The following is a 13,583-nucleotide window of genomic DNA, read 5'->3' on the forward strand; positions in this document are numbered from 1 at the left end:
TCTTTAGATGAAGAGTCATAGGATGGTGATGGTTTGGAAATGTTCCAGGAAGAATGGGTCTGGGAGTAGAGAGGTATACCAGAGGGTGGTCGGGGGAGCGGAGGCTAGCAGGGGTGTGACAACAAGCAGGACGGGGAGGTGGGGCTCTAGAGACAAGAGCAGGTGACTCTTTAGAGCTGTTCCATGGAGAACAAGAGTTGGAGCATTAATGTCTCTGTACCCACCAGTCATCAGGTAACAACTCTGGGCAGGAGGACACTGATTCCCAGGCACTTCAGCCTCTCCCTGTGGGCAGGCCAAGCGAGCTGCAGCAGCCTCCTGGACCCTTTGACAAAGAAATACGGATACCAGCTGTCAGGAGGGAAAGCGTGCCAGGAGCCAGTGTGCACAGAGGTGGCAAAGGGATCCTAGGGGATATGGCCAAAACACGGGCCTCACCTGTTACAGGGATGAGAGCCACACAAGAAGAACAGGGGAGGAAAAGTCAAGGGGCCTGGATCTTCAGAGCTGTTCCTGGGCGGCTGTACCTGGACTGTGGGAAAAATCACCTCCTCTCCAGAGAGGCCACCGTGGGTCACTTGGCGCTCTTGGAACTACAGTGACTCATAACTGAGATGCTGGATAAAGGAAGGGGGAAGAGTTTGTTCCTGGAGAGGAGACAGCATGCTCCTGAAAGGTGGGCGTTGTTCCCATTTTACAGATGAGGGAGGTAAGAATCCGAGGGGAGACATCACTTGGCTCGTGATCCCACAGCCATTCAGTGGTAAAGGCAGGCTGCAGACCCAGTGTATTCATCATCTTTTCCCGGGTACCGAATTACCACTTCTGCAGCAGCTTAAAACAGCACACATTTGTTATTTCGTAGATTCTGGCACCACTTAGTTGGGTCCTCAGCTTCAGGGGCTCACAAAGCTGAAATAAAGGTGTGCAGCCAGGGGCTGGAGTTTTAACAGAGTCTTGACTGCAGAAGGATCCACTTTCAAGTTCATATGGTTGTTGGCAGACCTCCAGTTCCATGAGGGCTACGGGATTGGTTTCCTCAGTTTCTAGTTCGTCGTTGGCCAGAAGTTGCCCTCTGGTCATTGCCAGAATGGCACCCTGCTCCATCAAAAACAGCAGGAAGTCAACCTTATGTTACCTAATCCTGGAAGTAACATTCCCTCACCTTTGCCATATTCTGCTCATTAGAGGCAAATAAGGAAGCCCTGCCCAGGCTCCAGAGGAAGGGATTACACAACGGCATGAATACCAGGAGGGAGACATTACTGGGACACATTCTAGAAGCTGCTTCTCATAGCTAGTCTACTTAATTACAAAAATTTTGGTACTTTTTGCAACATCGAGCTTACTATTTAGGGTAAAACCTCATGGATTCAGATGGGCGTTTCCGGCCAGGGACTGAAGGAGAATTTTGGGCATAGCCCATTCATGGCACATAATGGGTATGGCTACCCCCTTTAGCCTCAGAGGTCCATAATGTCCCTCTTCCCATTCCTGTCACTCATGAATTAATCTAACACTTCATGTACTTCCCACATGATCTGGGGAGGAAACCAGATCCTAGTTGTGATCAGGGGATGAAACCAGATCCCAATTTCCATGTCTTCTGCCCTTGGGAAAGAGGTCTGTCTTTTCTCTTTTTGGAAGCTACTGCCCAACTCCAGGACAGAGGTACGCCCTAAGTTTTGGGGGGCAGTGAAGGCTACTAGAGAGTACTTGACCAGGAAATGGGAGATCTGCTTCTCCGCAGATCTGCTTCAGTTTCTTTGTTGAAAAAACGAGGCAATTAGGCAAGATGATTGCAAACATCCGGCTCTAAATTCTTACTTTGAGGGAGGGACTGAAGTGGAAGAGCCTAGAGGTACGTGGTCCAATATGGCGGCCACTAGCCACATGAGGGCACTAAACATGTGAGATGTGATTAATCCAAATGAGATTCAGTGTACGTGGATATAGGAGCCAGAATTCTAAGATGATTCCCAGGGACCCTATCCTCTCCTTCTCCCCTCATATCATCTCCTCCTGAGTGTAAGTGGAATATGTAAAATGTGTTTTCTGAGGAAAAGGAAACTGTCCTGGGTGGGCCTGTCCTAAGCAGGTGAGTCCTTTAAGAGCAGAGCACTTTCTCTGGCTGGTTGCAGAAGAGGAAGTCAACACTCCAGGTTGCCTGAAAGAAAGCAAATATCCATGTTGTGAACTGCCCATGGGCCACGTGGCAAGGAACTGCAGGCAGCCTGTAGAAGCTGAGAGTGATTCCCAGCAGAAAGCCAGCAGGAAAAGATGACCTCAGTCTTGCAACAGCAAGGAAATGAATCCCACCAACGATCTGTGAGCTCAGAAGTGAAACTTCAGATGAGAACCACAGCCCTGGCTGACACCTTGACTTTAACGTGTTGAGACTCTGGGTAAAGAATTCAGTCATGGTGTGCTCAGATTTGTGACATATAGGAACTGTGAGGTAATAAATCTGTATTGTTTTAAGTTGCTATGTTTGTGGTAATTTAAATATCCTGGATTTCCCAGACTTAGTATAAAATGAAAAATATAAAATACCTCCTTGGTAATGTCTTTATTGATCTCATGTTGAAACAGTATTATTTTAAAGATACCAGGTTAAATAAAATATATTATCAAAAAATGAATTTCATCTGTTTCTTTTTATGTTATGGTTTAATGTTATCCGAAAATTTAAAATCATATATGTGGCTCAAACTCTGTCTAGGGGACAGTTCTGTTCTAGAGGTCTCAAAAGTCAGCTGTATGACCTTGGGTGGAAGCCTTGCATTTCTTGTCTTTGAGATTGGAATAATAGCAGCTATCCACAGAATACTGGCAGCATAAGTGAGATGAGACTTGTAGGATACTAGCCCCAAGGCAAGGTCTCAATAAATTATTATTATTATTATTATTATTATTATTAATAACAATATCTGTGAAGTGGGAATCCTTGCTTGTATCCAGGTCCTAGTCTCCAGCACCTCTCTCCAGCCTGACACAGAGGAGACACTCAATAAATGCTTGTGGATTATATAACCTTTTTTTTAAATTTTATTTTTAAGTAATCTCTACACCCAACATGGGGCTGGAACTCACAACCCGGAGATTACACGCTCCACCCACTGAGCCAGCCAGGCTCCAGGGATTACGTAACCTTGTCAAAGCTCTTTGGCACAGTTCTCCCTCACCATCCCAACCCACTTGGAAGGCAGAAATCGGGGGACCCATGGCCAGGCGGGGAGACAGAACTTTGAGGGGAGCAAAATATCTGCTCCAAGCTTCACAGCCCAGGGGACTCTGGGGGAATGAGGCCACCTCCTCCGACTCCCGGATGCAGATTTCCACTTGCAGTCCTGGGAGACACGAGTTCCAATCCCAAATCCACAAAGCCAAAGTAAGTGACCTGCACAGGTGACTGAGCCTCATCTGTCCCTGTCAAGGGATAAGTGACCTGAAGCAGAGTACCTGGCACATTGCAAGGACGCAGTTTTACGGAAGGTGTTATTACTGCCGTTGTTGGTTTTCTTCCGTTGTCAGCGATGCTCCGCGACTCTCCGGACTGAACTCCCTCCCTCGCGGGATCCCTTTCCTCTAAATGACCCCACCTCCCCTGGTCCCTGACTGGGGAGGATGTCCTGGCTCTTCGGCCCAGTCTCCAGACACCACCCCCACCCAATCGAGTCAGGAATAGAAATCACCGCCTCCGGCAGCCCGCGGTCTCCCTCCCTCTCTCCCCCGGCAGCGATCGATGTGGCCTCCGCTGCGGGGGACAGAGGAAGACAGGGAAGGACGGGGCGGCGGGGCCTCCGGCAGCAGCGACGCTCCGCGGGGCAGCAGGAGCAGAGACGATCTCGGCCGCCCAGCGGACCCCCCGGCCTCAGCTGCTTCGCTTTCCGAACAGACGCGCCCGGCCGGTGCGGCCGGGAGGGGCCTCGCAGGTAAGGAACCTCCCCCGGGAGGGGGCGTGGCCCGGGAAGGGGCGGGGGCTGCAGAGTGGGCGGAGGGGGCCGCGGGGGTTCCCGTCCTGCGCCCCCTTGGGGAGACCACCCCTCCCACACCCAGGCGGGAGCCCTGTGGAGCGGCCAAGCTCTGAGGTCCGTCCTGTTGGTTCATCCGCTAACTGGGATTAGAAAACCTCCCGGGCAGGGTTGGTCTAGGCATTAACCCTAGTAAAGTGTGTACGGAGCCGCGCGAGGGGACCAGCACATAGTAGGTGCTCCAAGGACGTGTGTGGAGAGAGCCTTGAATGGGAAAGCCTAGTTTCCAACCTAAACTGTGCCCTGGACTAGGTGGGTGACGCTGGGCAGCTCATTTAATCTTTCTCACTGATATTCAGATTCTTGTTGGGGAAGGTTTGTTGAATTAATTACCCCAATAGAGCAGGAGGGTGAGATCCAGAAAGAGAAAGGGTCCACAGTCATGCCGCTAATGGGTGGTGCAACTGGCTCGGAAGTTTCATCTTTTGACGCCAGGTGCAGTGGAGGAGGTGGGGGCGGAGCTGCATCCCCGTCCATGTCCCAGGTACTCACTGTGCACGGATTCTGTACCAGGAGCAACTGTCCTGCCCATAAACATCCCAGCCTAGTTAATCCTCATGCCCTCTCAAGGAAAGTGTGACGTCCCCCAGTTTAAAGATGGGGAAACTGAAGCTCAGAATGGGTCCCCTCAGGGTCCACAGTAAGTGGCAGACTCAGAATTTGAACCCAGCTCTGACCAGAAGAAAGTGCAAAGGACTGACATTTATTGAGCACCTACTGTGTTCTAGGGGCTTCACACACACACTCACAGTAACCTTCCACCCCAAGTGCTGTTCTCCCTGTTCTATAGATAGAAGAGCTAAAACTCAGAGTGGGAGGAGTCTGGCCTGAGGACACAGAAGTGACAGAGCTGAGGACACTGACCAGCTTAACTCCAAGCCTAGGGTAAGTGAAGGGCACCTCACCTGACTTGCTGCCAGGCACGGGGCCAGCCGCTTGATGTACATCCAATCCCCTGTCCACCCTGGGAAGCAGGCATCACTGACGGGATGGTGCAGATGGGATTACCCAGGATCAGGAAGTGAGTCACTAGCCCTCAGCTCCGCCAGAGCTTGGAGACGTGGGCAGTGGAAGGATCTAACATTTTCTGGTATCAGAAAGGCGGAGCACTTTCCACAAGCTCCTTTAGTCCTCCAGCCTGCCTTGGGGGTAGGTGCTTTTGTCTGCAGTGTGCATTGTGTAGGAAACCAAGACCTGGAGAAAAACACCTTCCTGGAGGCCCTAGGTGCATCAGGGGGTGGAGATAAATCCCGGGTTTGGCTGACTCAGGGTAACAGTGAAACAGATGGATAATTTACTGAACCCCTTCAGGCCCCATAAACACAATAGTTCGTTTAATCTTTTAACCACACTTGAAGGTGGCTATATTTATCTCGACTTGACAGAAGTTCAGGGAGGTGACATGACTTGCCTTTGGTCACAGAAGAAAGTCAGGGTTCCATCTGATTGACTCCACGGATGCCTTAAATGGTCTAAGCCCATGGCTCTCAAATTTGACCATGCATCAGAGTCAACCCTCCACACTTGTTAAAACACAGACTGCAGAACTCCATCCTGAGTTTCGGATTCACTAAGTCTAGAGCCAGCTGAGAATTTGCATCTTTGACAAATTCCCAGGTGGCGTGATGCTGCCAGTGGAGGGGACACACTTTAAGAATAACGGGTCTCTACTGGTGCTCCCAACACCCCCTGGGTGGTCAGCATTACTACCCTCATTTTGCAGAGGAGAAAACTGAGGATCAGAGTGCTGGTGTGTCCAAGAGCCCACAGGAAACCCCTGGCATACGAAAATCCAAGTTTGGGAAAGAGAGAGAATCCTATATGAGCACCGTCCCCTAGTGGGGTGCCAGGATACCCTACCATTCAGTCATTTTTATAATCCCCTCCCCCAAGATAGATCTCAGCATTTTTTCTGTGCAAATGAAATGGGGGTGGGAAGACTCCATGATTTGGCCAAAGACCCTCGGTTGGGCAGTAAGGGGCAGTCAAACCCAAGCCTGAATTTTGAGAGCAGAGGGTACTTGACGCCTCCTGTGCGCCTGCCACACACCAGAGCGGTGGAGGGGACAGGGGGTTTAGCCCCGGCCTCCGGGAAGGCAGGCCCGCCCCCCCCCCCCGTAGCACCCCTGTCCCGGTGTCCGCAGGCCATGGTGAGCGAGTCCCCGGGGCCCGGCGCCCGCGTGCCCTGGCGGCGGAGCGACGAGGCGCTGCGCGTGAACGTGGGCGGCTTGCGGCGGCGGCTGAGCGCACGGGCACTGGCGCGCTTCCCGGGCACGCGGCTGGGCCGCCTGCAGGCGGCGGCATCCGAGGAGCAGGCGCGGCGCCTGTGCGACGACTACGACGCGGCGGCACGCGAGTTCTACTTCGACCGGCACCCGGGCTTCTTCCTGGGCCTGCTGCACTTCTACCGCACCGGCCGCCTGCACGTGCTCGACGAGCTGTGCGTCTTCGCCTTCGGTCAGGAGGCCGACTACTGGGGCCTGGGCGAGAGCGCGCTGGCCGCCTGCTGTCGCGCGCGCTACCTGGAGCGGCGCGTGGCGCGGCCGCGCGACTGGGACGAGGACAGCGACACGCCGAGCAGCGTGGACCCGTGCCCCGACGAGATCTCCGACGTGCAGCGCGAGCTGGCGCGCTATGGGGCCGCGCGCTGCGGCCGCCTGCGCCGCCGCCTGTGGCTCACCATGGAGAACCCCGGCTACTCCCTGCCCAGCAAGCTCTTCAGCTGCGTCTCCATCGGCGTGGTGCTGGCCTCCATCGCCGCCATGTGCATCCACAGCCTGCCCGAGTACCAGGCCCGCGAGGCGGCGGCCGCCGTGGCCGCGGTGGCCGCGGGTCAGGGCCCGGACGGCGTGCGCGACGACCCGGTGCTGCGGCACCTCGAGTACTTCTGCATCGCCTGGTTCAGCTTCGAGGTGTCGTCGCGGCTGCTGCTGGCGCCCAGCACGCGCAACTTCTTCTGCCACCCGCTCAACCTCATTGACATCGTGTCGGTGCTGCCCTTCTATCTCACGCTGCTGGCCGGCGTGGCACTCGGCAACCAGCGCGGCGCGAGCGGCGAGGACCTCGGTGACCTGGGCAAGGTGGTGCAGGTGTTCCGCCTCATGCGCATCTTCCGCGTGCTCAAGCTGGCGCGCCACTCCACCGGGTTGCGCTCGCTGGGCGCCACGCTCAAGGTAGGGCCCCTGGAGCTGGAGAGCAGGGCGGGGCTGCGGGGCAGGGGGACCCGAGGGTGACCAAAGGGCAGGTTAGCAGGTACTTCGAAGTGCGCGGTGTCCAGGCACACAGTGAACCCAGGGGACACCCTCTGTGCCAGGCACAGGGCTGGACGTCAGGTGTACATTTCCCAAACCCTGTGCCCTTCCCAACAGCTCTTTCCCAGGGGGTGAAAACTGAAAGCCAAGGCAGAGCTTTGCTTTTCTTTTTTTAAAAAGAAAAAAAAAAAAAAAAAAAACACTAGACAGAGGTCACTTTTGGTCTGTCAGACATCAGATAATACATAGTGCAGAAATTTGCAAAGCAGGATGCTAACTGGCTTCTCTGCTGAGCCTTTCTTCTGGCCTTTTCCGGGGGCACAGATATGGTAGGTCACCCTTGACAGGCCAAGTCCAGCAGCAGCCCCAGAACTAACACTGAGTGCTAATTCCGTGCCAGTTTTACATCCACTGTCGGTGTCGTTCTCAGGACAACTTCCTCAGGAAGACGTGGTTATTTATTCCTTCCAGGAGCAGAAGAACCTGAGGTCGGAAAGTTGGCTTTCTAAAACCTGGTTGCAATTTACTGAGCACCCTTCTGGTGCCAGGCCCTGCCCTGGGGGGTGCGTCACTGCTCTGGCCAGCTTAACCTTGAAGGGGTGAACTCAGCCTGGTGTGGGGACAGAGGAAATTTGAACAGTTTGGACAGAGGCCTGGAGAGCGAAAGGATGGTCACTGGGAGGGGACACGGAGGAGGGGCGCCCATTGATGAGGTGGAAGAGGTGCGTGGGACGGGGTACTGAGGGACCGTGGAACTCTTGGAGCAGGATTTTGAACTTTGTCCCTGGGTAATAGGAGGGGTTCCAGCTGGGGCCAGGATTATTGTCACCACATAGCAGATGTGGAAACTGAGGCTCTGGGAGGTGACAGGACTTGTCAGAGATCCCTCAGTAAGTTGCAGAGCCCAGAGAAGAATCCAGCTGTGCCTGACTCCAGTGCCTCCTGCTCCTTCTCCTACAACTCTAGGCAGCCCCTCTAAGGATCTCGAGGAAACCCCTCTCCCCCCTGACTTTGTAAATCCTTTTTCATGCCCTCAGGGCAAGGCAGGCAGGATGCTGGTACAGGCAGGCTGATGTGAGGAGAATCTGGGGGGCAGTGGGCAGGAACAAGGACTTCCATTAGCCACATCCCTGAACTCAGTATCTCTCCAGGGAAGATCCCTTGGCCCCCGAGCTCTGCCTTGCCTCCAGCCATGCAGGGAGCCAGGGCCCGGTGCCACCAGCTTTTTCTGCAAGGAGCGAGAAGAGCATTGATTGAGGCTGCCAGGGTCCAAGACTCAGGTGTCAGACTCCTCCTGGCTACTCAAAATGAGGCCCCTGACCAGCAGCTACTTTCTCAGTACCTGGAAGCTGCTAGAAGTGCAGAATTTCTGGGTCTACCCTCGACCCACTCAACTGAGTTCTGCCTTTTAAACAAGACCCCAGCATGATTCCTCCACACATTACGGTTTGGGACTAGGAGACTACAATTCTAGACCAGGGGTTTCAGCCCCAGCACAATGGACATTTGGGGAGAGAGACTTCTTGGCTGTGTGTCCGGAGGTGGGGGAGACTGTCCTGTGCATTGTAGGACGTTTGGAGGCATTGCTGGCCTCCTCCCAGTGGACACTGGCAGCCCAGCTGTCCCAGCTGTGACATTGCCATATGTTGGGGCACTTGGGTGGCTCAGTTGGTTGAACATCAGCCTTCAGCTCAGGTCATGATCCTGGGGTCCCGGGATCGAGTCCCACGTTAGGCTCCTTTCTCCCTCTGCCCCTCCCCTGCACTTGTACTCTCTTTCCACCAAATAAATAAATAAAATCTTAAAAAAAAAAAAAAAAAAGGTATTGCCATATGTCCCCTGGAGAGCAGATTGCCCTGTTTGAGGATCGCTGCGTGGCTTCAGGGGCAGAGCACACGTCTGTGGATATATCCACAGGCAGATGCGTGCAGTGGGTGGTCCAGGGAACATATATCCTGTCAGCATTCTTGAGAGGCAGAGTGTATTTTTGTACTTGTCAGAAAGGAGGTAGACCAGCCAAAAGCGCATGAAACCAACCCTTTGCGTCTGCGGAATACAGATTGTGGTTCTCCGTTGGTTCTGTTATGGTGTAGAAATCACAAGCTTGTTATTAACTGGCTGGTGCCACCGGTGCCCCCTGCAGTAGAAGAAACCACTGTGGCTTAGCCAGCATCCTGGACTATAGACGTTAGTTCCGCGCTCACTCCCAGGGAGCTGGCCTCCTCTTGTGGTTGAAAGAACTTAGCTTGGAGTCGAGGGACCTGGGTCTTGGCACCAGCTCTACTTTGCTCTTTGATTTTGGACCTGCCCCTTCTCCTCTCTGGGCCTCAGTTTCCCCCATATGCTCGAGAGCAGGTCTGTGGGCCCACCCACCTCTGACTTGGCTTCCTATACTCTCTTCCAGCACAGCTACCGCGAGGTGGGCATCTTACTGCTGTATCTGGCCGTGGGGGTGTCCGTGTTCTCCGGTGTGGCCTACACAGCTGAGAAGGAGGAGGACGTGGGCTTTGACACCATCCCCGCCTGCTGGTGGTGGGGCACGGTGAGCATGACCACCGTGGGCTACGGGGACGTGGTTCCCGTGACAGTGGCTGGCAAGCTGGCAGCCTCAGGCTGCATCCTGGGGGGCATCCTGGTGGTGGCGCTCCCCATCACCATCATCTTCAACAAGTTCTCTCACTTCTACCGCCGCCAGAAGGCTCTGGAGGCCGCCGTGCGCAACAGCGACCCCCGGGAGTTTGAGGACTTGCAGAGCAGTGTCGACGGGGTGTCCGAGGTGTCTCTGGAGACGTCCCGTGAGACCTCCCAGGAGGGAAGGTCTACAGACCTGGAGGCCCAGGCCCCCCGTGGGCCAACAGACTCTCAGGTTTGCTAGAGCCAAGGCTTAGTGTCCCCCGTCCCACGCCCTACAGTCAGCTGAACCAGCAGCGATCCCTCCCTGCTTATGGCATCGTGGCGGCCTGATGGCTCAGGGCTGCTCACCCACCGTGAGGAGTGACTCCCAGAAGCCAGCTCCGTTCCTCCCAAAGGCCCGGGCCAGGATCGTGTTGCCCTGGGTTCTTGAGCCTGGAGAACAGCCCAGAGAGCCCCATGCCTGGACCTCGCAGCACCCCGTGAAGCAGGCATGCGCCAAAGAGAAAGCTGGAAGGCTGCTGGCGGTTCCTGAGCACCTACCGCCCGTCGGCCCTAGCCTACTTGGCCCCGTGTCGGAGAATGACGACACTGACGCCCAGCCAGGTGTCAGGGCTTACCCAAGTGTCCCCGAACTAGTGGTGGTGGAGCCAAGTTTGGACTCCAGGCTCACTGCTCTGCCAAGACCAACGTTCCTCGCACGCCGTCTTTCCTCTGCCCTCACGGAGTTCGCATGTCCTTCTCCGGGGTCCACGGATCTCCAGAGTTGATTCGCCGGGCTGAAACCCTCTGTCCGGGCTAAGGGAAGGACCAGACCGGGGATTCCGGTGGAGGAGTGCTGCCCCTCAGCTGTGGTTCTCTTCCAGGAGCTTCCAAGGAGAGTCAGCTCTCAAAGATGAGCGCTGGAAGGGGGCGGAGCGGCCTCCTTAGCTGGCGGGTAAGCTTTGTCCCGCAGTGTCCTGCAGCTTCCTCCAGGGCGGGCTTGAGGTGCAGACTCTGAGGGCGTCCTGGCCTGTCCCATCCTAGGACGTGATGTGTGAAGAGGACACCCCCCCCCGCCCCACCCTCAGACCTTGGCCCATCTGTCCGGTGGTCACAGTCCGTGCCCCAGAGGAAAGTGAAAGGCAGTGGGCGGGGGTCACTGGCGTAAAGCCAGCTCAGCTCTGAAGTGTTGGCGGCAAGGGGCCGCAATGCAGGGACGCCTGTGACCCCCGGGCACCCCCAGACTGACTTTGGCATCTCTCTTCTTCCCACCGCGCAGGCTCCAGCCCTGCCTTGACTTACCACCCAGGGTAACTCCTGAGACCTCCTCCCCTTTTAGCCAGCTCCAGCCCCCTCATCCCTGCCGGGGGCATCGTACGCTCACCTGCTGAATCCCGCTACTTGCTGAGAAATTTGGGAGGGAAGGCTTCCCCAGCCCCGTTCACATCCTGTTCCTAAAACACCCATTTGCGTCCCGTCGTCACCTGGCCGCGCGCGTCTGTGCCGCCGGGCAGAGCTTCAACATGGAAGACAGTATCTGGTTGAACCCAGGCTCGTGAGGGGAAGGTATTCCCTGAAACGCTACTCACAGATCAGCTGGTTCGCATAGCACACGGCGTGCCGGGCCTGGTGAGGAAGGGGAAATGACCAGACAGAGGTCTTGCCCTTGAGGAGGTGTAGACAAGACTGAGCAGAAGACTCTTCCGGTTCTTTCGACCCTTCCCTCCTTATTTTATTCATTCAGCAAATATCTCTTGGAAGATTCACAAGCTGGGGCTTCCCCCTGTGGCCTGCAGACGTGTTTTATTTAGCTGAACAGTGTCTCTCTCTATATATTTTTGTTGTTGTTGTTGTTGTTGTTGTTGTTTTAAGATTTTATTTTGAAATAATCTCTACACCCAACGTGGGGCTTTGAACTCACAACCCTGAGATCAAGAGTCACATGTTCTACTGACAGAGCCAGGCAGGGGCCCCTTAGTATATTTTTTTTAATTCAAATGCCTTTCGGTGAGGCACATTCTCTCCATTTCCCATAGTGTGCCCCCGAGACACACACACACACACACACACACACACACACACACACCCTACCACCACTTCTCAGATAGTCTTGACACACCTGCCTCTGATTCACGGACTGCTCGCTAAGTTCACAAGCTACAGTGGGGAACAAAATACAGATCTCTATATCCGTGAGGCTTCCAGACGAGGAAGGGAGGTGGATTTAAATCCAGTGATCCCATGAATATGTAATAGTGAGCTGTACTAGGTGCAGGGAGCCAGAAGCACATCACGTAGCAGGGACCATGAACGGGGATCAGAGAAGACTTTCTCGAGGGCAGGGCACAAAAGTCTCGAAGACTTTCTCGGAGACTTTCTCAATTTCAGCGGCCATCACATGGATGAACAGTTAATTACACAATAGGGGCCCCGGGAAGCATTTTCAGGCAGAGGGCACGGCATGTGCAGGCCCCTGTGTGCAGAGGAATCTGAGTCTCTCCACACTGAGCAGAGGCTGGAGCCGAGGGGCCGCTCGGGACTCCCCGTGTACACACCGGCCCTCCCGCACGCTCCCCGTGTAACGTCCAGGCCCTGCTCCACCCAGGTCGGGGCACTGAGTGGGGATGGCTACCCCCCATACCACCCTTGCCAAACAGCTGAACAACATACCAAGGAGCCAGATAGCTTCCAGACTTTCTGACCCCACAGACAAGGCTCTGAAGCTAGTGGAGGGCGAGCTCAGGTGAGATTCACCTGGTCTGCATCCCTCACCAGGTCATGGGCTGTCCTGGCAGAAAGGCCACCACTCGCTCCCACTCCCAGGTATGGAAGAAAACTGTTATGCAGCTAAAGAGGCCGGGCCCAGGGACCTGTTTCTGGTTGTACCGGAGCTGACTGCCGGGCGGGCTTTCCCGGTGAACGGGGAGGGTAAGGGATACGTAGAGGGACTCCGAGTCCGCATTCTCTTGGTCCAGCGGTGGGTTTGGCACAGGTTGGGAGGGAGAGGAATCCAGCTGGAACTAACCGGGTCAAAAGGAGTAATTCATTAGATGACTGAAGTGACGAGCAACTGCTACCATGAGGGTCTTTGGTTACAAGCAAGAGAAGGGGACTCTGGGACCCCTGGGGGGCACAGCTCTTGGACATCCTACTCTTGGTTTCAGCTCAGGTCGTGATGTCAGAGTCGTGAGATGGAGCCCTGTGTTGGGCTCTGGGCTCAGTGAAGAGTCTCCTGAGGTTTCTGTCTCCCTGTCCCTCTCCCCCTCCCCCTGCTTGTGCTCTCACTCTGTCTCTCTAAAGTGAATAAATAAATCTTAAAAAAAAAAAATTCTTTTAAAAAAGAAACTGTCTTATGGAAAAAGAAAGAATTTCCTGGAAGGTGTATGTGTTTCCCGCGGCTGCCATAAGGCAGTGCCATAAGCCTGATGGCTTAGAACAGTAGGAATTTCTTCTCTGACTGTTCCGGAGGCCAGAAATCCAAAATCAAAGCGTCAGGAGGGCCACACTCCCTCCGGAGGTTCCAGGGGTGAATCATCTTGCCTGTTCCAGCTTCCGGTGGCTGCCAGTGTTCTTGGCTTATGGCCATGTCTCTCCATTCTCTGCCTCGGTCATGATGTCCCCTTGTCCCCTGTGTGCACCAGTCTCCCAGGGCTTTTCTCTCAGAAGGACCCGAGTGATGACATGG

General features: G+C 54.8%; 1 protein-coding gene across 4 annotated transcripts; it reads left to right on the forward strand.

Moving 5' to 3' along the window:
- The first annotated feature begins 3,167 nt into the window (after positions 1-3,167).
- KCNS1 (potassium voltage-gated channel modifier subfamily S member 1) lies at positions 3,168-13,211 on the forward strand. Of its 4 annotated transcripts, none has more exons than XM_032350554.1 (5): positions 3,168-3,935; positions 4,825-4,919; positions 6,179-7,207; positions 9,690-9,827; positions 9,981-13,211. In XM_032350554.1, exons 3-5 carry the CDS (start codon positions 6,182-6,184, stop codon positions 10,158-10,160), a joined length of 1,344 nt encoding a protein of 447 aa, XP_032206445.1. In that variant the 5' UTR covers positions 3,168-3,935; positions 4,825-4,919; positions 6,179-6,181; the 3' UTR covers positions 10,161-13,211. The 4 variants fall into 4 exon arrangements, with proteins under 4 accessions (XP_032206445.1, XP_032206443.1, XP_032206444.1 ...); XM_032350552.1 differs by having other exon boundaries at positions 3,168-3,495; positions 3,740-3,935; positions 9,690-13,211; XM_032350553.1 differs by having other exon boundaries at positions 3,168-3,391; positions 3,740-3,935; positions 9,690-13,211.
- The last annotated feature ends 372 nt before the right edge of the window (positions 13,212-13,583 follow it).

Source organism: Mustela erminea, chromosome 7 (genome assembly GCF_009829155.1).
Source record: "Mustela erminea isolate mMusErm1 chromosome 7, mMusErm1.Pri, whole genome shotgun sequence".
NCBI lineage: Eukaryota > Metazoa > Chordata > Mammalia > Carnivora > Mustelidae > Mustela > Mustela erminea.